Source organism: Phyllostomus discolor, chromosome 3 (genome assembly GCF_004126475.2).
Source record: "Phyllostomus discolor isolate MPI-MPIP mPhyDis1 chromosome 3, mPhyDis1.pri.v3, whole genome shotgun sequence".
Taxonomy (NCBI): domain Eukaryota; kingdom Metazoa; phylum Chordata; class Mammalia; order Chiroptera; family Phyllostomidae; genus Phyllostomus; species Phyllostomus discolor.
This window is the reverse complement of record NC_040905.2, coordinates 55,687,254-55,712,192: the sequence shown is the minus strand read 5'-3', so window position 1 is coordinate 55,712,192 and position 24,939 is coordinate 55,687,254. Positions and strand designations below refer to the sequence as shown.

Below are 24,939 nucleotides of genomic sequence, written 5' to 3'. Positions count from 1 at the left end.
TTAGGACACTAGTTCTCAAATTTGAATTTGCTTAGGATTCACCTATAATCCTGATTAAAAAGGCTTATCTGGGACCCATTATTGGAGGGTGAAGTTTCAGAATCTGATTTTTAATGAGTTTTACCAATACCAGTAAGTCTGAAACTAGTGGTCCTTAAACCACACTTCGAGAGAACTGTAATGCAGACATTAGAGACTTCGATGAAGATATTGGAGGTTTTGTGCTTAGTGATGCTCAGAGATGTTCAGTTTGTTGATGTGGTGGATTAGTTAATTGATTTTTGAATGTTGAATTAGCCTCTTATACCTAGAATAAATCCCATTTAGTGTGGTAATTATTTTTATATGTTTTTGGATTTGATTTCCTAGTATTTGTTTAGGATATTCTGCATTTATTGAAAGATGATATTCTGTAGTTTATTTTTCTTATTATTATGTCTTTGCCTCATAGAATTGGTTAGTAAGTATTCCCTTTGCCTCTATCCTCTGCAAGAAATTGTAGAGAGTTTGTATAATTTCTTCCTTAAATGTTTGGTAAATTTACCAGTGAACCCCTCTGGGCTTGGTGTATTCTGTTGGGGAGGTTATAATTATTGATTCAATTTCTTAATAGATATAGACCTATTCAGATTGTCTATTTCTGTGTCACTATTGACAAATTGTGTCTTTCAAAGAACTGGTCTGTTTTACTTAAGTTGTTTGTGGGCATAGAGTTGTTCATAGTGTTCCTTTATGAGCCTTTTAATGGCCATGGGAACTGTGACCGCTGCTCTTTCATTTCTAATATACTAATTTCTGTTATTCCTTTTTATCTTAATTCTGGCTAGAGACTTACTGATTTTACTGATTCTTTCAAATAACCAGCTTTTGGTTTCATTATTGAGTTCCTATTATTCATTATTTCCTATATTCCATGAGTTCCTATATTTCATTATTTTGAGTTCCTATTTCCAATTTCATTGAATTCTGCTCTAATTCTTAATATATTTTTCTTCTGCTTGCTTTTGATTTAATTTGCTCTTTCTAGCTCCCTAAGGTGAAACCTTAGGTGATTGATTCTGAATATTTTTCTGATATACTTGTATTCATTCACTGTTATAAATTTTCCTCTAAGCACTGCTTTTGCTGCACCCCATAAATTTTGATAAATTTTGTCTTTATTTTCATTTAGTTCAAAATATTTTAATTTCTTTTGAGATTTCCTCTTTGAACCATGTGTTATTTAAAAGTGTTTAATCTCCACATATTTTGAGATTTTTCAGTTATCTTTCTGTTATTCTGAGAGCAGACATTGTATGATTTCAGCTTTTTGAAATTTACTAAGTGATGAGGATACGGGCCAGCAGTATCCATCTCGGCTGTGGATATTTGTCAAAGCATGCTAAAAAACATACACAGAGACTACCAGGTCCTGTGGGAGAGTAGGAACAGAATGGCCACTCTGTCTGATGAAGAGAGCACCGCTTGGCCACCCTTCCTGGCGGGGAGAGCACCCCATTCCCCTCCTGAGGGACTTTTTATTGGTTTCGTTTGAATAAGAATTCAGGTAAAAGCTCATTACTCATTGCTAGGAAGTAAGGATCAAACAATAGGTAACAAGGAAGTCTGAGGGCCTATTTTGAGTCAGGGTCAAAGAGCAATAAAACTTTAAAGAACAAACTTACTTCTTCCTTGGACCCCTTATCATTCAACTGAGAGCATTCTAAACAAAGCAGGTTTCACAGGATCTTACATATTTTTTCTTAGGCCTGATCACCCAGGGAACCCACCCTTTTCAGCACAGAGCTGTACCACCCTGTCATTATTTCATGCTTAGGTGGAGCAAGGGAAGTAAGGCAGCCAAGGGATAAAGGAGATTTTCTCCCAGACATGAGGACTAGGCTATGTCAAAGCTGAGGAGTGAGGTCCATCACCCCCTTTTGCTGTAGCCCCCAAGTCCTTTCTTGGGGCCTCCCATGTGATCGTGCCCGTCTTAAGTAGTTCCCCCCTTGGGGAATCTTACCTGTCATTGGCTAACCGACCAAGCTTTGCAGTTCAGTTATGAATGAAGCAGCAGAAGCAGCACTCCTTGCCAGGGAGATAAGCTTTGTCTCCTTGCTGGGTTTATGGTACAAGGCCACTCCCTCAGCTTTAGCCTTGGCAGGGGTTACAGCTTCTGATACTAGGCAGGGCAGTTCCCAACAACTAAGATGTGTTTTATGGCCCAAAATGTGGTCTGTCTGAAGGGTGGATCCTAGTCAGGTTTCATTAGTTAATCACATAGTGGCTGAGATTCAGGTTTCTTTTCAGTTCTCTAACTTTTCCACTGACTTCCTCTCATTTACTGCGTCTTTCTGAAGAGGCTTAGTTCAAGTAATGGTAGAAGTTATTCTCTTGGTTAGTTTTTGGTTGATTGAGATTAATTTTGTAAAACCAGTTTATACTCCGGGTCTTAGTCCCCATTTTAAATAATTTGTGTGTTTTAATTGCTCTGAGATAAAGCTTAAAGCAAATTGATTTTAGAAAAATCAGAAACATATTCTAAAGTGTTCCTTTTCAAAGAGAGAATTTAATTTATTTTTTACTGTCGTGCCATGGTTTTGCCATGTTACAAAATTAAGAATGAACACAACTTGCCCCAAAGGAACTTTGAAAAATTAAACTTTTCTGTAAATACCCAGTCCTGGTGAAATGAACATTCTCTTAGTTTGATTGAAATGATTGTACCTTTTATTTCACCATTTAAAAATCATGGTTTTATCTCAAAAGTATTTGTCAGTCATTCATTATATAAGTGCTATCTATGTCAAGTATTGTTTTTGACAACAGGGATATAACTTTCTAAAACAGTTCTTTTATGGGACCTTATGTTTTATTGGGACAGTCAGTTTATATGACTGGTATCTGACTATATTTATGAGCTACATCCTAAAAATTTATTGTAGTAATTCTTTTGCTGAAGTTATATATTATTTTTTTCTAAACTGTGAATAGGGAAATAATAGAACTTTTAAAAAATAAAGTCTATAGTAGTAGGTGATATTATATTTATTGAATTAAATTGCATTTTTGTGCCACATAATCTCAGTTTTTTTAATTATTAGAGTTCATGAGAGAATACAGCTAATATCCTGATGTACGTTCATATCTTTTACTTACATTAAACAGACTTAGTAATTCTGTTGTTAAAATAGATTTCAATATATTTCATGTTTGGCTGTAAACTAAGCTTTAGAAAACCTGAAACAATTTCAGCTTCTGATACTTTGATATTGAGACTCAGGATCTTAATGTCTGATTATAATGTTTTATTTTTTAAAAATCTTGAGACCTATAGACAAAGTCAACAGTGCGGTGATGGCTAGAGGGAAGGGAGCAGGGAATGGAGTGGAGAAGGTGGGCACAGTGGAGGAAAATAGGGTCACCTGTAATAGTGTCAACAATAAAAATAATGAAAAAATCTTTAGATCTTATGAAATCTAATCTGCTTATATGAGCATTATCTTTTAAAGTGACAAGGAAAAGTACAACAAATATATGGCTTGAGCTAGATAGTACAATAAATACAAGGCTTGAATAAATAGTCTGCTTGAACTAGAACTAGATGACCTTGGTAGTTTGACCAAAGCTCCGTGATTTTTAATATGTGAATTTGTGAATGTTACTGATGTACATTTAGTTGAATATACATTGAGGGGACAAAGGAAGGAATATTTGATTTGTATGAAATGAGAAGAGTTTCATAAAGGATTGATTGAACTAGGCCTTTAATGGTAAGTAGAGAAGTATTGTCAGATGGTGGTTAAGAAGTAGAATTTTACTTTTTTCTCAATAACAATGGTAGCTACATTTACTTATTGGTTAATAGTTATCTACTCTACTTACATTAACTCATTTAAATCTTTATAAGTAGTTATATCTCAGGGATTCTCTTAACCTTTTATTCTTCCTTTAAAATTTTATTTTTTTCCAAGTGGAAAATTATATATATAATGAAAATTTTATAAATAGTAGAAAAATATTATAGTTGACTTATAATATTATTAGTCTCAGATATACAACATAGTGATTGGCCGTTTATATAACTTACAAAATGATCACCTTGTTAGGTCTAGTGCCCATTTGACACCCTAGTAGTTATTACAGTGTTGACTATATTCCCTAGGCTTTATTTTATATCCCTGTGACTGTTTTTGTAACTGGCAATTTTGTACATCTTAATTCCTTCCCTTCTTTCACCCATTCCCCTAAACTTACCCCCCCACCACACACAAAATCTGACAGCTATCAAAATGTTCTCTGTGTCTGTGAGTTTGTTTCGGTTTGTTGTTCATTTTTGTTTTGTTTTGTTTTGGTTTTTAGATTCTACATATAAGTGAAACTATATATAGTATGTCTCTTTCCTTTGACTTATTTCACTTAGCGTAATACTCTCTAAATCTGCTCATGTTGGTGCAAGTGGCAAGATTTCATTCTTTTTTATGGCTGAGTAATATTTCATTTTACATGTGTACTATATACCGCTGCCCAATCATCTATTGATGGACACTTAGGTTGCCTCCATGTCTTGGCTATTGTAAATAATTCTGTAATGAAAATAGGGGTACCTATGTCTTTTCAAATTAGTGTTTTGGGTTTCTTTGGATAAATACCCACAAGTCGTATTTCTGGGTCATATTTTACAGATATATTGTAAAAATGGAGGCACATCAAGTTTGGAGTAACTTGATCCAAGCCTACAGCTCAGAATTTGGTTTTAAACCCATGTCGTTTGGACACTAATGTTGTGCCAGTCTTATTGTTTATCTTTGATAAGTTTCAACTTATGAAAAGATTGAATTAAAAAATATTTTCCTGTAGAAATAATATAGTTAGTGGTTATTATTTCTAGAAAATCTTTCCAATCCAGTTAATACCTAATATTACATCTCAGATAGTGTTAGAGAAATTACTACTATCATACATAATAACTATTTATTGAATTTTCTATCTCACATGCTAAACACTCTGTAAGTCACAATAAGGATTCCTTCAGATTTTAACCTTTCTTTTTACCTTATTTTATTTATCATAAAAGCTCCTTAATAGAAAAAATAGATGCTGTAGGTGATAATGATTGGTCCTTGCAATAGGTTCTTGGAAGTGGAGAAGTTTGGATTGTGAAGAAGGGATGAGATGGAATGCTAAGGGACATTGAAGAGAGAAGGGAGACTTCTTCCACCAGTATAAATGACTTGTTGAAAAAAGGAACTTCAACAAGTTGTTCAATTTCATGTTACAAATATATGATTACATAGACTGTCATCAGTTAATGTCATAAAAGCTATGGCTGTGCCTCTTTTTTTAATAGTTTCCTATTTTTAACTTGTGATAAGTAGTAGAAGCCTTTTGAAGCAATCTGAATTGCTTATTTTTTATGTCATTATCTATGTCTGCCCTTACACATTGCTTAGCTGAATTTTGTTATCTTTAACTTGTTGATTGCCAGTGTGTTGTCCAAATGTAATGATCCACATAGGAAAATCAGTGCCATGGTTTCCTTCTTTCTTTTCCTTAAAGAAGTTGTACGGGAGGATTCTGCTCACCAAAACTTCATGTACTTGAATGTTTACTGAGTGTTTTTATCATTTAAGATGACTTTGGCCATTTTTATGATGAGTATAAATGATTGACTAAAAATGGTTCAGTGTTTTATGATTCATGAAGATACGTATTCAAGTACAAGTTTCATGACTAGAATGTTAGTTTCTGGATACAGTCCTACTCAAAAGAGAAGCCATAATGTTTTTTCCTTAAAAGTTTTGCATTTAATTTGCATTTATACTGGTTAAATTCATTTGTAGAATTTTACTTCTTTTTAAATTTATGCTTCTACCTCCCCCTTCCTTTGCCTGTGAGATTAATTAACATAGGACAATGAAGCCTCACTATATCATTTATCACTAGACAGCTTAGTTCTTTGGGTAGAGCAGATGTTCAAATTTAATATACCAATCCTTTTCTAATCCAATCTTTAAAACAAAAAAGAAACTAAATAAGAATCTGGATAACTGGAATTAGAATTAATTGCCAACAAAATATGTTGTCTGATCTGGAGGGACAGCTAAGAAAAGCTTTGGTAGCATTCATTGTAAGTCATAACTTCAACGGAGAAGTAGTCCTTTAAGACAAACTTTTCTAATTTGATTTCAACTATCTTTTTTCTAGATTTTTACTAGAGAGCTTTCTCAGTCATTCATATCAAAAGTATTTACGGTTCATCATAGTTCTTTCTCTTTGTTTTTAATGTATTGGCTTTAGAGAGAGAAGAAGAGAGAGAGACACACATCTAGTTGTTGTTCCACTTACTCTGTTTTCATTGGTTGATTCTTTTATGGGCCCTTACTAGGGGATTGAACCCACAACCTTGGCATATCAAGACGATGCTCTTACCAACTGACCTACCTGCCCAGGGCCATAGTTCTTTCTCTTGATAGTCACGAAAATTTTTCAGATCATAAAGATAATGACCATTTAATAGGAGAGAATTTGCAGTGTATCTGAGATAAATTAAAAATAAAACAAAAACTGTAGAACTACTGCCATTGACAAATCTGAGGGAAAGTCCCACAAACCACTAATTAAGTTGAGAGTGCTGGTCAGTAGGCTAGGTATACTCCTTCAACTTTGAGCTCTGATTCCCTTTCAGGTGTCCTATAAATGTAGGCTCATTTAATCGTTATGAGGAAGGGATAATTAACTATTCATTCCTATTAGGAATAACTACATATTATAGGCTTTGATGGTAGTTTAGAAATAGTAAATATGTGAAAAACTAACAATCTACTGTGCATTTAATTAAAATATTGCAATCATTAATATTAAGATCTTTTAAGAGCTGGCAATCATTTGCTGACTCTTGTCATTTTATAGATAAGGAATGACTCCCAGAAAGGACTTGTCTAATTGCCTGTGTAGCTAGTAACAGAACCACTATGACCCTAGTGTGTTTAATATATTCAACATATTCAAATATCATAATGAATGCATCTTTCTAATAGTTAACATTAGAGGTGCACATTACATTTCTTGGCTTTTGTATAAAGGCTTAAAATTTAGAGTTAAGCTAAAATTTTTAGTTAAAATTTGCTTATGAAGCTTTATTAGTGCCCTTAACAAAGTTATAAATTTTAGTTGTTTAAAGAAAAGTATTTTAACGCAAATACCTATTGCATTAAATTGAGAGGATTCTCTTGTAAAAATAGGTATACCACTTCTTCTGAGATAATATAGAAGTCGAGTAGATTGTCTTTTGGTTTTGAAGTGAAAAATTTTCTTTTTTATGCTAAAGTTTATTGCTTGGTACATAGTAGGAACCTGAATATAGTGAAGAACAGTGGTCAAATTTATGCTTTATCCTTTAATTTCATCTAAAGGTAAATGTTCAACTTGTATTGAAAACTGCTGTGCTAGACACTTTCCTGGTAGTGGGCATGCGGCTGAAGAAATTAGATGAATACAGTTTTAGTGGGGCAAGACCCTGAAATTAGTGGTCACAGTTAAGTATGATAAAGGCTGTTTTGGAGTTATGAATATTTTTTTAGCAAGGAAGGTTTTATAAAGGAGGTGAAGGTTGAGGAATGAGTAAGAATTGATCTGAACAAGGTGATTTGTAAATGTCAAGTATAAATTTATTAGTTTTGACTAATATCTTGAATATAGATCTGTAGGGAGATTTTCTATAATGTCAGCAAATACAGGTAAGGAAGAATGGCAGAATTTAGGGATCCCTTCTTCCATTGAACTTTCGTTGTTACTATTCGCACTGTAATGAAACATTTATTTATGTTTTGGCTAGAGATGAAGTTGTTTGCTAACATCTTTAAAAATACTGTACTCATCAACATTTTAATGACTGTATAGTATTACTTTATATGAGACATTGCATAATTCATTCAACCTACTTTATTTGGAAAGTTATCTTTTAAAATAAACAACTATTAATTTTAATACCTATGTTAAAGTGGTTTATGAATTATATTTAACTAGAATGTCTTTTTTTTCTTATGAAAAAGTGTGTATCTTTGCCCTCTATTTTTTAACAGGTCTGCTTTGTCTTATCAATTTATATTGATGAAAATGTCTGAAGTTTATTTCTAAATTTAATCAAACTCTGAAAAACAGCTTTATGTCATCATATTCAGCAGAAGCTTGGTGCTGCTCTTTTTGAATAGTTATGTCAAATACATGCATTCCACTGTACTGTAGGTCTAATTACAATTACAAAGATATTTAGAATGTACCTAGGCATTTTATTGAGGGTTTATTATTTTTTACCTTAAAGTACATTAAATTTCTTACTATTGAGTTGGAAAGTAGCAAAATATCTGCTTATATTTATTACTTTAAAGAAATTAAAAATGTATTTTATGCTGTGAAACATTGATGCTGGCAAACCAACCTAATTGTGTAAACAATTAAATTTGAAAACCTTTGCATGTACTTGAGTTCAAAATCATAGTTCTTGATAATTGTGTTTTACAGTTCCCTTTCACTCATTTACCTTCTTATATATAAAATTCTATTGCAGGGTATCATACTCATTTTCACCCAGAGCCACATCAGCCTTGCAGTTGCTTTCAAAGGGCTGAAAGTAATTTTAGGACTGTATAAATGTAACTACTCCTTATCAGTTAAGCAAGAGCTGAGTGCTGCCACCAGTTAGAAACAAGGTGCCGGGCAGGATGAAACAAGGTGGAGGACCGGATTCGTCCTGCGAGCCTTGTGTTTGCCTCCTGTGCTCTACAGTTTAAATTTGAACTATAGGAAGTTGCCATTTTGTGGATCAGAACAGTTAAATATCTGTGACTTCATATAGTCAGTAAATGCATATGAAATATCAATAGGTGACCTTATTTATATGCTTTAGCTGTTTTCTTACCGAAATCTTTTGTTTATTTAGCAAAGGCCTCCTTTGCTTATTTTCAGGCCTGCTTATGGTGTCTGTAAGAGCTGGAGTTATGTTCTATGTTATAAAACCAGATAAAGGCCAGGATAGCCCCTATAATCAACCCTGGGATTTTAGAGGTGCTCAGTGGGCAGGAGTTTCTTGCCTGTTTATGATTGCTTTCGTTGTTTTGTATTGTATGGAGGAATCTCTCCTGGATTGAATCTAGACAGCTCTTCATATTAAAGAACTTTTTGGACGTAATCATTTTTAGATACCCAGCTTAGGTCTGTCAGTCATCCACATGTATAAGTTCATTAGACCTATCTTTTCCAGTTTCTAGACCTCCTCTGAGTCACATTGTCAAGATTCTGACTTTGGTGTGGTTAATATTCGAGGTGTCTCAAACTTTGACTGCTAAAGTTTTAAAATTTCAGACATCTCTATATCTATTTGTGCTTCTGTTTAGTAGGACAGGGTCTCATAAAGTTGTGCTTTCAACTTAGACCTTTGGTTTCACCTATTTCTGATTCTTAAGTGATTAAATTCCCGCAGGAAACTTCTTTCTAGAATATTCAGCACTCCCCAATACTGGTTACTTCCATTTTGTCTTAAGCATGTTACTTTCATTGCCTTAAACATTTTCCCCCTTTACAAAAAAAAATATGTTTTTAATGTAAACCATTCTAGTAACATCAGATTTTCCTCTTATTGCTTAGTTTCTTCAAGGAATTATACCCATTTTTTCATCATATCTTTACATAATCACCTAAGTTTTATCCTTTTCACTGATACTTTCCTTGTAGAGATAGTTACTAGTTACTAATCTTATGCATAGTTTATTTTTTTCTGTCTAAAAATTTTTATTCTTTTTTATTTTGATTTTGTTTTTGAATCTGTTTTAGTGCAGGCTACATACTTCAGTTGATTTCTAAGTTATTTTTTTGCCTCCAATTACTTTTACCCCTCCACTTAATTTTTCTATCATGGTGGCAGAGTTATCCTTCCAAAATATAACTTGATTTGGTTATTTCCAGGCTTAAGATGGTGGACTTATTTTTAAGCACCTACAGAAAAGTCCATTGTGTGGAAGCCAACCAAAGTCTAGCCACGTAGAACCGCTCGTTATTTTGGATCATGCCATTTACTCTGTTTGTACAGATAAGTGTATCTGTTTAAACTTATCTTCCTTTTCTATGTGACAGAGGGATGCTTCTTCAACCTTGTAAGCCTAGTTCAGATGTCACCTCTGTGAACCAGTCATTCCCAGCTCGTCTATGTAGATTTAATTACTCCCTTTCTTGGAGTGCCCCTCTAACAGTGGCACTAACCTCTCCCATATCACTTATCATATAGTATTTTTAGGTGTCAGTGGTTAACACTTTAAAAGTTTGATAAAATCATTGCATGATGGAAGAAATAAATTGTCCTCTCATTTTTAACTTAGATATGGATTGGTTCTCATGCCTAAGGTAGACAAATTGTAGCCCTAGCAGTGATATTTACTTAGAATAGTTTTTATATTGGTTTTTATCTAAAGAAAGTGTATCAATTGGAAAGTAGTTTTGCCAGTTAAAAGTCTACAAAAAGTTTAAATAGCAAGAATTGAACATATTTATCTGGAACTGTTAAGGGGTGGGAATATTTTACACTGTAGAGCAGCAATAAGAATGTGATATCTGATTATTTAGTCAGGGGCATTGACCTTTTTCCCTAGATGGTCAAATAGAAAAGATGACAATAGCTTCTCTACAACAAAAACCATCTGGTGTAATGAATCAAAATTATACTTATTTTTTTGGCAGGTAGGCAAAAAATATATTTTGGGGCATGCCACAGATTTTTAGTAATTACTTTATGTGTGCCATGAGATGAAAAAGGTTGAAAATTGCTGTGCTAGAGGGATATTCTGTATATTTCTTCAGACTTCAGCATTGCCTGAATGAAATGCCTGTCCATGCTGCCTTTTGCTTTAAATCCCTACTCACCCCATAGCCTACTATTAATTTGACTTCCAATGTATCATTAAGACATAATTGAATGGAACACTTAGTGAATTTGAACATTGATCCACTTGGTAGTTTATGTTTACTGTACCAATAAAAACTTACCTGATCATTGCCATGCTGGCTCATGTAGTGATTATACCACCAGCAAAGCATGTTTTCTGTGTGTTCGGGAAAGTTGAGGATGCAGCCCGTCCTGTCCTTGGGAGGCCCGTCTGAGGCCTGCTAGCATTTCCTTGAGTTTCCCTCAGTCTACAAATGTTCTGTCAGTCGCTCTAGGATTCTTCTACCAATCACCCAAACTAAAACATCCTGAAATAAAGTTGGAGGCATTTCTCAGTTTCATTCTACAGTTATTTTCCTTCATGTTCAGTCACACTCAAAAATGTGATTGTTTTTTTTGTTTGTTTGTTTGGTGTACTTTTATCTTTGGCCTTTCCTTTCTAGTTTCAACCACTTCTATCTTAGTCTTAGGTTTTCTCTTTAGTTGATCAATATATTGCTCTAAGTTTTCTTATCCATTATTGCTACTTGTCCATTATTTCAGCCTCCTACCCTTACCTGTTTAAAAGTCTTCAAGGTGATCTTTTTAAACACATCAGCTAAATGCATCCTCTTGGTTTCAAAGACTCAGCAATCTAAAATTCTCATCTTACTTCTTGTAACTCTGTCCTATACTAAAGTGTGTTTTGGTTGAGCTAGGCTTTTTGCTGTCCCATGGTTACTATATATTCATATTTGTCATTTAGCCTGGAATTCCTTTCCTTTTACTCTTCCATCTGTGTGATTTCATTTTCCACCTTATGTCTCATCTACTCTATGAAAGTTTCATACCCAAATTTTTTAATTTCTGTAACTCATTGTTCATGTGAAATTGGGTTGCAGTACTGTCTTAATATATGTATTTGTTATTACCTAATATGATCATCTTAGATCATCTTAGATGATCGTATTAGTTTTGTTAAGACAGATTCTTTTGTAATAATGCCATTCATTCATTCTTAGCGAATAGAAAGTGCCCTACTATGCGCCTTGACCTGTTAAATCCATTGTGCTAAGTACTTGGGATATGAGAGTCATTGAAACTCGAAAATTCTTTGCCAAGTTCCTGATAACAGCTAGCAAGATACCGAATGTGTGTTAATCAGACAGCATGTATTTGTTAAATAATATTTTGCTTTCACCATTTATAGATATAATTTCTATAGTGACATAATTTGAATTTATAATGATTTTTAACGTTGCTTGACCGAGGCCCTGATTCATTTGTCATGTAATATATAGCGATTTATAGTTCTTATCACCAGAGCAAGAGAGGCTGCACCCCTGCTTCCTGGAGTACTGTTCCTACCTTTAGCACAGGTCTTCCTCTCATACCTGGGTAATTGCCTTAGTTCTGGTGGGCTGTTCCTCATCCATTCTTTACACAGTATCCAGGGAGATTTTTCTTGAATACTGAGATGGTCATATTACATTTTATGGGTTTCCTGTTGCCTTCAGGTTAAATTATAAACTCATTAATTTTGCCATTCAGTATCTCATCCAAACCTACTATCATCTCATTTGAAGCAGGTGTCACTGAAGGTTCCCCAGACTTAGTCCACTGGGTCTGGATTCATGCTTTACCTTCCAAAATGACCTTTCACAATTTTTTGCCTTTAATAATTTCTCTTTGTCTTTTTGCTACTTTCTCATAGAATTCTCTGCCTGTTCCTCTCATCACTTTGTATTGTAATGGTCCGTTTACTCTTTTAGTGGACTGGATGCTCATTGATGGTAGGGACTGCTGTTTCTCCCTATTGCATGCAAGTGGTCTGATGCTCAGCACATATAGTATGTTGCTCAGTAAATGGTCAACAAATGCACTGAATCAATTTAGTGGGGAAAGCAACTAGGTTGCTCAGCACATATAGTATGTTGCCTCAGTAAATGTTCATCAAATGCACTGAATCAATTTAGTGGGAAAAGCACTAGGTTGGAAATTAGAGGTCTGGGTTCTGGATAAGTCTGAAATGGGTAGTTCTGAGATCTTGGTTGTTTGGATTCTGATTTCTTTTTTTGTATATAGTTTAGAGATAGTTTCCTTAAATATCAAAGTCTGAATTCTATGTTTAATGTGAGTCTAGGTTGAAATAACAAATTTAGACCTTGAAGTTATTTGAGCAGCTCTGAGAAGTCTGTCTCAACATGTCTGGCTATCACTAAAACAAAGCAAAATGTTCAAATCCACTGAAGACACAATCTTCCAACTTTGAATTTTAAAATTGCAGCCCATTTGTATTTAAGTTTGGGAATTTTGTTTTTAATATTGACGAGCAAGATAAATATTGCCATTTGATATATTTATTTCTTGGAGAATTGTTTAATTTCCTTGGTAAATAATTTTTTAAGCTACCTAGAAATGAATTACTGACAAAAATGGAAATGATCATTCTAGAGACTAAAGACAAATAACATTTTTTTTTTGCTCTTCATGGCCGCAGGTTAACAGATATGGGAGAGGTTGAAATCTAAGTTCCCCCAGTATTTCACCCTTCTTGGGTACTTACGAGCTGTTTCATAAATGACTTTCCCCAATTCCAGTTATGAAGGAGTCAGAACCTGGGGGCAGTTAATCCAAACCGAAGGTATCTTCTTTGGTCAAGTTATTTTTTTAAAGCACTAATAAACTGTTAAGGCTACTCAAATCACTGACCCATATGATTGTGTATTTGACACTTTCAACCATGATGGACTTCGTAGCTTCACTGCATCTCTGTCTAGTTTAAACAGTTGTCTGTTGTGAGATTTATGTTTGCTCTATGGTTAAATTATTTAAGCAATTTGGTTTTAATTAAAAATGATGAAAATATTTACAAAACTTGACTTTTAACTTAAACATTTAAAAATTCCATTTTGTATAAATTTATATGTAGATGTTAAATTGGGCCGTGATGTCATTAAAATGGTTGTTTTAAAATTCCCAATAGTTGTGTCTCTTAGTTAATGAATTTATACTTATATTTTATTGTTACATTTTATACAATGTTAATCTTCTGGCATGTTACACTGTAATCATCAAACCGCATAATAATGTCTCAAAAGTTTATTTAAAATTTCATATAATGTATTAAATTGATATACATATTTCTGTAAAATGATTGCCACTTGAAAATATATTTCAAAGATTCTTTCCTAAATCTGTATGAAAAAGAATAACCTTGGTGAAATATTTTACACATAATTTAAATACTACCTCTCAAAAGTTAGGTAGATTCCTGTATTGGGATAAAGGTGACATATTTTCTTTGAGTAGCACATATATAGGTAGTCTTCCAACAGAAGATACATTCTAGGAAAAAATTTATTAGCTTCTGTTAGAAATTTGGGGGAATATTCCTATTGTATATGTAGCACAGTTCATGGATGAAGTATTGAGAAAGTATTACAACTTTATTTAAAACCATGGACATGGCATAGGAAAGGAATGGAGTAAAGTTATACTTTTGGATTGAACGTTTTTAGTCAAACATCAACTACAACACTGATAATATGCCAGTCAAATTATGGTGTTAGCCTTTCTCAGCATTGGTCTCTTTAATTCTTTCTTTGCCCCCATATTTGATCACCGTTTGAATTTTGCAACAATATCTTTATAACTCTTCTCTTTTGAGTACCAGAGATACTGCTGTAATTTAAAGCTTTATCATTTCTGGTCTGGAATATTGCATAAACATAGTTGATATTCCTAATTCTAGTCAACCCAGTTTGTAAGTTTTTATTTGTTTTGCCTTCCTATAGTTTACATGTTCAATAGTGGGTCTATCAGCACCATCTCATTATGTTTGTTATTTGGGTTAAGAAGAGGGGAAGTTCAGCAAGATGCCTCTTCATTAGTTCATCATATTCTGTCATATCAGTCTTCCAGATTAATCTTTCTAAACTGCCATTTAATACCTGTAACATTTATTAGATGAGACTAGGATATGGTTTTTGCTGTGAAGGAGTTTACACACTAATAAATTGTTATATATGTTGTGAGATACTGTACTAGATGACCGTAAAGATGCTGTGATACTGTCACTTCTTTCAAGGCCTAGACTGAGGTTCACTTTGTCCACAGAACTTTTTCTAACTAAAAAATATCTTTCACTTTTAAGTCCATAATCTAAAATACACCAACCTTCTGACATACTTGCCAGTGTATTTCTTTACCTTGTTTTGCGTGAAAGAGTTCTTTGTAATGGCATTCATTGTATGGAGATTGCAGAATTTCTATCACAAACTACATAGAAAAACATATACTGGGGTAAAGACAATCTGTTCAGTAAATAATGTTGGGAAAATTGGACAGATGTGCAGAAAAGTGAAATAGACCACCTTCTTACACCATCCGCAAGAATAATCTCAAAATGGACTAAAGACTTAAATTTTAGACTCAAAACCATAAAAATTCTAGAAGAAAACATAGGCAGTAAAATCTCAAACATTTCTTGTACAATATTTTTTTTCTGATCTATCACTTCAGATAGGGAAACAAAGGAAAAAATAAATAAATGGAATTATATCAAACTAAAAAGTTTTTGCACAGCAAAAGAAACCACTAACAAAATGAAAAGGAAACCCACTGAATGGGAGAACATATCTACCAATGATATATTTGATAAGGGGTTAATATCTAAAATTTATAAAGAACTTATAAAACTCAACACCAAAGAGACAATCCAATTATAAAAAATGGCCAAAGGACCTGAACAGACACCTCTCCAAACAGGACATACAGATGGCCAATACACATATGAAAAGACACTCAACATCATCAGTCATCAGAGAAATGCAAATTAAAACCACAATGGAATATTACTTCCCACCAGTCAGAATGGCTATCGTCAATATATCAAGGAACAATAAAAGAAAATGGAACCCTTGTACACTGTTGGTGGGAATGAAGATTGGTACAGCCACTGGGGAAAGCAGTATGGAGTTACGTAAAAAAATTAACAATGTATCTACATTATGAGCTAGCAGTTCCACTTCTGGGAATATATCTGAAGAAATCTGAAACACTAATTCAAAAGAATATAATATATGCACCCCTACGTACATTGCAGTGTTATTAACTATAGCCAAGATTTGGAAGCAGCACAAGTGTCCATCAGAAAATGAATGGTTAAAAACACAGTGGTACATTCACTCAGTGAAATACTATCCTGCCATAAAAAAAAGATGGAAATCTTATCCTTTGCAACAACAGCTTGGATGGACCTGGAGAGCATTATGCCAAGTGAAATAAGACAGAGAAAGACAAGGACCATATGATTTCACTTTTGTGGAATCTAATAAAGTAACTAACAAAATGGAAACAGACTCATTGATATAGAACAGACTGACAGCTGTCCCAGGGGGCGATAGTGGTGCAGGGTGAAAAAGGTGAAGAGGTGAAGCAAAAAGCAAAACAAACAAATAAAAAAAAAACCTCACAGACATGGACAACAGCATGGTGATTACCAGAGGAGAAGGGGAGAAGGTGGTTGTACAAGAGGGTTTAGAGGGGATAAATGGTGATGGAAGGAGACTTGACTTGGGGTGATGAACATAATACAATATATAGTTGATGTATTATGGAATTGTACACCTGAAACCTGTATAATTTTATTAACCAGTACCATCCCAGTAAGTTCAATAAAAATAAATAGCTCACTCTACTATTAAAAATATGTAAATAAATGTTATCTTCTCAGCATAAAATAGTGGGATAGTAAATTTGAGTGATAGAAAATGTGAAAGAAGAAAGTATGAAAATGTAACCTTTGATGTTAGGTGAATATAAAAGTGGTCTAAGCTGTAACCCAATTGGTAAAACTTAAGGCAGTAAAGTATTTACAGTAAAACCATAGTTGAGTTAGGCTTCAAAGACTTTATAAACAGCCTGTTTCAGAGCCATTTATAATTTTTTTCGTTAATTTTTGTTTTTGCTTTTGACAACTCCCTGTACATATTTGTTCCTTTTTAATTAGGCATTTGGTCTTTTGCTAATTAATTTATGAGAACTCTGTAATATCTAATAAGTAAAATATCCATTTGTGATGTGAGTTACAAATGCTTTTTCCCAGTTGGTCTTTGACATTGTTTATATTGTTTCTCTATGTAGAAAAAAAATTTTTTTAATTAATAGAGTTTATTCTTTAGAGCAGTTTTAGGTTTACAGCAAAATGAATAGGAAAATACAGGGAGTTCTTATATGTGTATCCCTGTCCTTACATGTGCAAAGCCTTCCCCAGGGTGGATATCCTGCACCACAGTAGTAGTACATTTGTTACGATGATGATAACTGGTCAGTTTGTTACAATCAATGCAGTTTGATTTTTTTCAACTTACTTGTCTCATAGACTGATATTTTTTAAAGACTTTTATTCTTCCTGACTAGTGTAGCTCAGTGGATTGAGCCCAGGCCTGAGAACCAAAGAGTTGCTGGTCCACTTCCCAGTCAGTGCACATGCCTTGGGTTGTAGGCTTGGTCCCCAGTGGAGGGCATGCAAGAAACAACCACACATTGATGTTTCTGTCTCTCTTGTTCTCTTTCCCTTACCCTCTCTCTAAGAACAAATAACATCTTTAGAAAAAAAAGACTTTTATTCTTTATATTAAAAACAAATGTTTTTCTATAAAAATAGTGATAACCATAGCAATAACAACAAATAGTACTAACCCATTGACTTCTTACTCTGCCAGGCACAGTTCCTAACCATACTTGATAAAGTAGTTGAATTTTAAGCTTCATTTTGTAGAAGAGGAAATGGAAATACAAAATGTTTAAATTTTTGAACTTCCATTTGAACTACCCAGACTAGGTATTTTAGTTGGTTGGAGAGTCATCCCTACAGGCCAGGGTTGTGGGTTCAATCCCCCATCAGGGCACTTACAAGAATCAAAATGTTTAAATCACCTGTTCAAAGTCACAACTAGTGGATGGTGGATTCTATACCAGGTGGTTTGGGTTCAGAATTTACGCTCTTAAATCAATATGCTATACTACTTCCTTTCAGACATTTTATATTTTTTATGTACTTGTTTTGTAAATTAGGTTTGAGGTTGGAATTCAGCCTTATTTTTGGACTACTGGGATAGAGGAACCACCAGAGGAGTATAAAGAATTGATCATTGGTGGGGAGTAAAGCAGTGGTTGTGGTAGACCTTGTGGAAAACTGCTGAGGTGTAAAATAAGGAAATATAATTTGGCAAGAAGTGATTTTGATGGTAGTTGTTTCAGTGGAATAGGCTGAAGCAGAAGTCAAATCAGAACTGTGTGGGGTTATGAGAAAATAGAAATAAGAATAAGTGTTGAAAAGTGACTCAATATGAGGAGGGCTGTAGAGTAAGGGAAAATTATTGTGTGTGTGTGTGTGTGTGTGTGTGTGTTTTGTTGTTTGTTTTTAGAAAAATAGATTTAGAGGTGTTGCCGTGCTGATAGGAAGGATTTAAATGCATAAGAGATTAAGTATGATGTAGGAAGGAAACTCTTCAGTGGTTAGAATGGGCTCTGAAGCACAGAAGTAGGGATTTGCTTTGTGTAAAACTGCTCTATTTCTAGAGGGTGTGGGAAGAGTCTAGTGTTGTATATACAAGTGATTGTGAGCTTGGTGGAAGCTAAGAGTTCATATTTTGATGGTGTGTCTTTTCTCTGTGAAATGGCTGTCCTCTGCTGAGGGGAGGATTACAAGTTTGAGGGAGGTTGGAGGTGTGAAGAAAGGAGACTGTTTGAATTTTAGCTATCCACTAAGTGGATTTTGAACATTGTTGAAGGTCCACCCACTGGAAGGTTGGTGATGGCAGCGTGAATTAAATTTTTTAGAAAGTGATTTTCAGGCCAGTTCTGCCATATCACACCCTAATTAATACTCTCTTTAATCATTCACTACCACCCCATATTGCTTTTAACGCTTGCCAAGCTAGTATTTTATGTGTGTTGAACAGAGTAAATTTGGAGAAGGATAAAAAGTCACTAATTTTCACTTCATTTTGATACCCTTATCTAATGGATAACATTTCTTAGGAATAGATTTTTGAATGTGTGTGCTAGTTCATTTAACTTTTATTCACATGGATGTAACTCTTGGGTAACTTGTAGAGGATTATAAGATGAGATTGCATATTTTAAGTTTAAACATAAGTGGTCCTGAATGCCTAAATGGCAATAATAGTTTAATAATAACTCTTTTTTTGTAAAATTTCATTTTCAAAATATATGGAAAGTTTCTAGCAGTGTCCTCAAATCTAAATTCATTTATTGTTAAACTTGTTTTTTTACGCAGGGTGTAATAGGTATACAGCTGGTCGTTACCATGGTGATGGCCAGTATCATGCAGAAGATTATACCTCACTATTCTTTTGCTCGATGGCTACTCTGTAATGGCAGGTAAGTCAAGTATAGGGTGATTGTGACTGGCATTTACAAATCACTACTTTGTTTACCAGGCTGATCAACTTCCTAGATAGTTAAGTGCTAATGAATATTTTCTAAAAATATGACAGTTAGGGGAAAATTTAACTTTCTTATTGCAGTGTGGTGGTTTATCTGTTTAACACAAAGATAATTTAGTCATAGTTAAAAGTTCAGTCCCCCCTCCCCTTCCTTGTCTTCTTTTGTCCATGGCCACTGAAAATAATGCATAACTTTTCTAGTTACTTTTTTAAAAAGTTGGTCAGCAAAAGGATGAGACTGTGAATTGCAGTGCTTAGCTATTATCTTCATAATTGTTGGAAAAAATGACTCACATGACCTAGTTATTATTAGTGACTCAGTTGAGAGTTTACCATGAATAAAGGGTTCTTTTACTTTACTGCAAATAATTTTAAACTTTATCAAGGAGGGGGCGACGTTATCTCTAAGGATTTTAATTTTTGCCTACTGTACTATAAGTTTACCACTCCACAAAGCAGCTAAGTTTCCTTGCTGAAGTATGTACAGTAACACAATAAAGTGGAAAAAAAGTAAAGAAGTTAAATATAGGAGATAACTCGAGGCAAAAGCAGGAAAACTGCACACAGGAATACATGCCAAAACCCTGTGTAATTGTGAAAGGTAAGTTATAGACTTGATACCCTGACTATAGTTTTATTCCAGTTACTCATCTCCAATAAATAACCAAATTCTGTTACTGATTTCTATGTCTTTTATTTAGACCTTTTGAAGTTAGAAAACAAGGGATAGCTCTTATATTTCTAATAATTTCATATACTGCAAGATAAATAATAGCCTTTATTTTAGGGCCATGCTAGCCTCAAAGTTTAAATTTCCTCCATAGAATTTATTTGTAGTTTTAATTATTTATATTCTTTGTCTGTATTCTTATACTTTTTCCATGTCATTGTTTAACTACAGAAAACTGTTCAGACTGCTTAAATTTTTTTGAACACTGATATATGTGTGGAAAGTGTGAGAGAACAGCTATTTGAAAATATATATTTTATTAGCAAAATAAATGACTAAGCTGCAAGCACCTATCAGCTATTTATAAGTTAAAAATACAATCATCTATAACTAGTTTTTAACTGTGTAGGGTCATACCCTGTATAATCTTGTTTACTGATTTTGTTTAGGAAAACCCTTTGCTATACAGATCATGAAAGAGTAAACATCATCAGCTCAGCAAATTATTATTACTTCTAAGTAGATGGAATCTGAATTAATAAACTAGATAAAATACATTAAGGTAGCTTATTTTCTACTGAGAATTGCACGTTTCTAGGTTCTGTTGATGAGGAGTCTCTAGTGAGACTTCTAGATCTCTTTTGGCTGCAGAAGTTTTTGCAGTGCTGTCCCACTTAAGTCTTTAGGTAATTTACATGTTTTTACACAACTTGATTTTTTCACTTACTTCTATAAAACATTCACAGGTAAAAACTAAAATATTATAAATCTGATTCTTTTCTCTTTGTTAATATTAGAATTATGTATTTTCAAAATTTTCACATTTTGACAAGTATGTGTCATAACTACATATACCCCTAATTTGAGAGGGAGTTCAACCTTTAAAAATGATCATGAACTTGATTTTTTTAAAGATATTCTTGATTTGCTTTTGCAAACAGATCAAACTTAGTGTTTAATTAATGCTCTGTTGAATTCCAAATCAGGTTCTAAGTGTACCCATCAGAATTTTCTAGTAGTAGTTACTTTTCTACTGTAGTTACATTTCCCCCTGATTTGTTTTGTGTTTTTAATATCACCCACCTTTCTTTGCTGTTAATCCTAAAATTTTTAGGTCAAGAAGCCAAATTGCTAAATGTTGTTTCCTAACTCCATGGAATAAGATAATTGATTTTACCCTTTTGGGATGATTATTGTTTTACAAACCTTTTGTGATATATGAAACTTTTAATATTGAGAAAATCTAAAATCCCTTATTAATTGCTTATGTATACACTTACTAATTAGAAATAACAGTTTGCATTTTAAACCATATCATGCTACTGAGTTAAAGAAAGGAAGATCTCATTCTTTATCATCTATGAAATGTTTGAAGGAATTTAAGATGAGGGGGTTATGAGGAATTTTTAAATTATGAATAGTGTGGGATGGCTTGGGAGTGACTATATTGAACAGAACTATTTAGTAGAACTGTTTAAGTGAATACATGTGCATTAATCTGTGTGTGTATTAACCACATAGATTAATCATACAACAGAAGAAACTTCTTTTTTGGCTTCTGTATTATTTTAGTATTTTAATATTTATTCTAATAGTATAATATCTTCAAATTGTAAATATTTGTATTTTTCTTTAACATGGCTTCTCTTTTTGTATTCTGTAATTTAATTTTTATCCATATCTCATCAACCTCTTTTTCTTTTGGAATGGAGGGTTTGAAGTGGCATCTGGTTCTTTATTTTATTGACTTAATGAGTACCTGCCCTTTTCCTAACAAAGTAAATCCCTTGAAGGAATAAGCAAATTTTGTTTATAAATTAGCAGCCTGGTGATTTTTAGTATGAAAAAATTAATTAGTTTTCTGGTTCTTGATAAGTAACATATTACTGTTACTGTTGTAGATCTGTAGTCTTTAAAAAAGACTGCATAGTCTTCAGTCTGTTTTAATTCCATTAATATTACCTGTACAATGTTATAAAACTTTATCCTGATAAAATATTTATTCCTACTGTTTTATTTGGATCTGTACACTCTGAGCTAGGTAGGAATGGAGATGTATTTGGAGTATGTTATGACCTCAGAAATCTCAGTGTGTGGATTGAATAAAAGTTTTTCATTCACTTTTTTCAGATAGGAGTAAGGGTCAAATGGGGGAATCAGAGAGTGGTTGGGCAGCTCTCCAGGTAGACCCTTCACAAAATGGCATTTTAAGGATTCAGCTATACTTCAAGTGGTGACATAGGGATTATAAACTGTCTTGTGGACCACCCTTTCTTTTGCTATCTTCAAGTCCTCTGTTAGATGCTGAGCCAGTTGGCACATAAAGAGAGGTAGGGGACTGTGGATCTTTCTGGAGATTCTAGGAGTCAAGCTTAGAAGAAGATGTATTATTTCTGCCCACATTACATAGGTTTATAGGGCCCTGTTACCAGTTTAGGCCAAAGTTCAAGGGGGGCTGGGAAATACAGTTTTCATTTTTACCTAGAAAGTAGGATTGATAGTGTCTAGGCCTTCTCAGTTGTAAGTAATATTGTTTTACAAATGAGAAAACAAAGTTTTAACTTTAATCACATTCACATAGTAAAAAAATTAAACATATCCAGGCCTCTTATCCTAGAAGCCTGAGACAATCTACTATTTATTTGATTTTTGGGCTCATCCACTGGAGACCTTGTCCAGGAACTGACATGCTTGAAAAGGGATTTGAACTTGGTGAAGGTGGACTTTTCTACAACCTCTGTGACTGATATTGGCAGTTTCCACAGTAATTAAGATTTTCTTTTTTCTACCTATTTTTTTAGCTGTACTTGGACTTTTATAGAAGAAGATAGCCTTCAGGTTATAAGTACTGTATGGTATCTCTTCACTTACTGTATTTTTATGGTTTCTCTATGGCTACATAGCCACCTTTAGTCCTAAACTAAATTAACAGGCCTATCAGCATTGATTTTGATTGCCAAAAGCATGCTAAGTTTGAAGTAGACTTTAAGAAGTGTCATGTATTCAAATTATACCTCTCACCATTTGAGATTAACTTTATGCTATATTACTAAATTATAACTATTTTCTATTCCACTCTAACAGTTTTTTAAATAGGAAAATACTTTTCTTCTAGAAAATATTATTGGTTCTTTTTTATGCCATTTTATGTGACTATTAGATATTGTTAAAGGGATTCCTGCTTTAACAAGAACTTAAGATTTCTTTTGCCCATAATGTGTGAATGTGAAAGTCTCAGCTGTGATTTTGAAAAACTCAACTGTGAAGGAGCCTGGTTCTCTCAGATTGCCCTATTTATCCCTCCCTCCCTAAAGGAAGAAAACTCCTGTGAAGTTAGTGTTTACGTACTTTCAGTGTGAACTGCTTTCACTAACATAAGGAACACTTGTTTTAACAGTTGTTTAGATCGCCTAATGATGTTAGCTGTTTATGAGTTCAGCATACCACTGATTTGTAGCCAAAGTATTCTACTTTCTATTGTAATTAAAGTTCCTTTTTGTTTTGAAGTTTGCTTGGCCCCTCTTTTCATGAAGAGGTAAGTGATAGGTTAAATTCTTTGTACATTTGAATAGTGGGTTTTGCATGAGGAGTAGGGTTTTGCTTTTTCTCCTTAGTAGCATCTTTAATGAACCTGCTCTCCATTTTCCTGATTGTTTAGCTCAAACCTTATGCATTTTTCTCTACCCTTTTGCCTCCCTAGGCTCCCACTTTGGTCCACTCCTTCCCTTCATATTCCCTTATCGAAAATGTCATGGTCTGATTTATTCTGGTTTTTGTCTCGTCCAGTATTGGGTAAAGAGGGTGTGACAACACCTTCATATTCAATTGCTCTCTTTTTTGCCTGTTTTATTTTGCATGTTGCCTGATTCACGAATCTGCAAGTTCCCTTTGGTGAGAGAAACATACTATTCAAATGCACAGTAGGTGGGACCTGTGACCTAAGGGAAAGGTTTAAACCTTCAGCTGCTACCCTACCTATGGAATGCCTGAGTCCTTGCTCTCTTTGCATTAGCTATCTTAATTTCCAGTTCCAGAATGTCATGATGTTCTATTGAAATTTCCACTTACTCACAGGAGATCATATTTGTATTACAAACAATATTTTAGCTACTTATACTGAAACGCTTTCTAAGTGGTACTTGTTTTCTAAGTTTTTTTTTCCACTTGTTAAAATTATGGAGATTTAGAATGGAGACTAAAGCTGACTTATGTTGTGTACCCTGAAATAGAGTTTTATGTGATTATTTATGTATTAAAGCTTTTTAGCTTGTTCTGAGTACTGTTTTTCTATATTTGTTCATATTCAGCTTTCCATTTTAAATTTCTGGAATCTTCTGAAAATTTTTAAGTGGTTTGCTTTAAATGACATTATTGCTTAAAGTTTTTAGAGTTTGGGCCAATACATTCTATATTTTCTGTTACATATTTTTTTTATAGTGCTATTGAACTGCTTTAGTAAGAAAGGTTGTAGTCATATTTTATATAAGAGGTTTACACAAAAAATTATTGAAAAGTTATTTTAATAATTTTGTATATAATACTATCTGAGACCCTGCTGACAATTTGTAAGAGAAAAGCCACTGAACTGTCATAAAATGCATTCTGAGCTAGAATGCCAGAGGTTCATTTTTTTTAATGAGATCCTATTAATACATTTTTTTTTTAATATGAAACACTTCATGAATTTGTGTGTTATCCTATGCAGGACCTATGACAATCTCTGTATCCTTCCAATTTTAGTATATGTGCTGCTGAAGCATGCACTTAATTTTTATTTTTTAAAAACATTTTTTATCCCCAAAACAATACATGTTGGATGTAGATGTAGAGTATGTGTTAAGTTGATAAAAAGGTAAAAGAAGGCCCTGTTTGGCGTAGCTCAGTGGATTGAGCACGGG

At 33.6% G+C, this 24,939-nt stretch overlaps 1 protein-coding gene and 1 non-coding gene across 5 annotated transcripts in view; one reads left to right on the top strand and one right to left on the bottom strand.

Annotated features, from left to right (window-relative positions):
• Window positions 1-24,939, top strand: part of TMEM161B (transmembrane protein 161B) — a 74,443-nt gene that overhangs the window by 3,231 nt on the left and 46,273 nt on the right. For 2 of the 4 annotated variants that reach the window (XM_036020502.1, XM_028517333.2), the window contains exon 2: window positions 19,203-19,306. The exons of 1 other annotated variant lie outside the window; for it this stretch is intronic. In XM_036020502.1, coding sequence (XP_035876395.1) covers window positions 19,203-19,306 — 104 coding nt within the window. Of the gene's footprint in view, window positions 1-19,202; window positions 19,307-23,548; window positions 23,577-24,939 lie in introns of those variants that run through there. One more of the 4 variants, XM_036020501.1, reaches the window with a different exon arrangement.
• Window positions 24,703-24,805, bottom strand: LOC114514101. Its single transcript, XR_003685916.1, has one exon. It is a non-coding gene; the product is annotated as a U6 spliceosomal RNA (small nuclear RNA).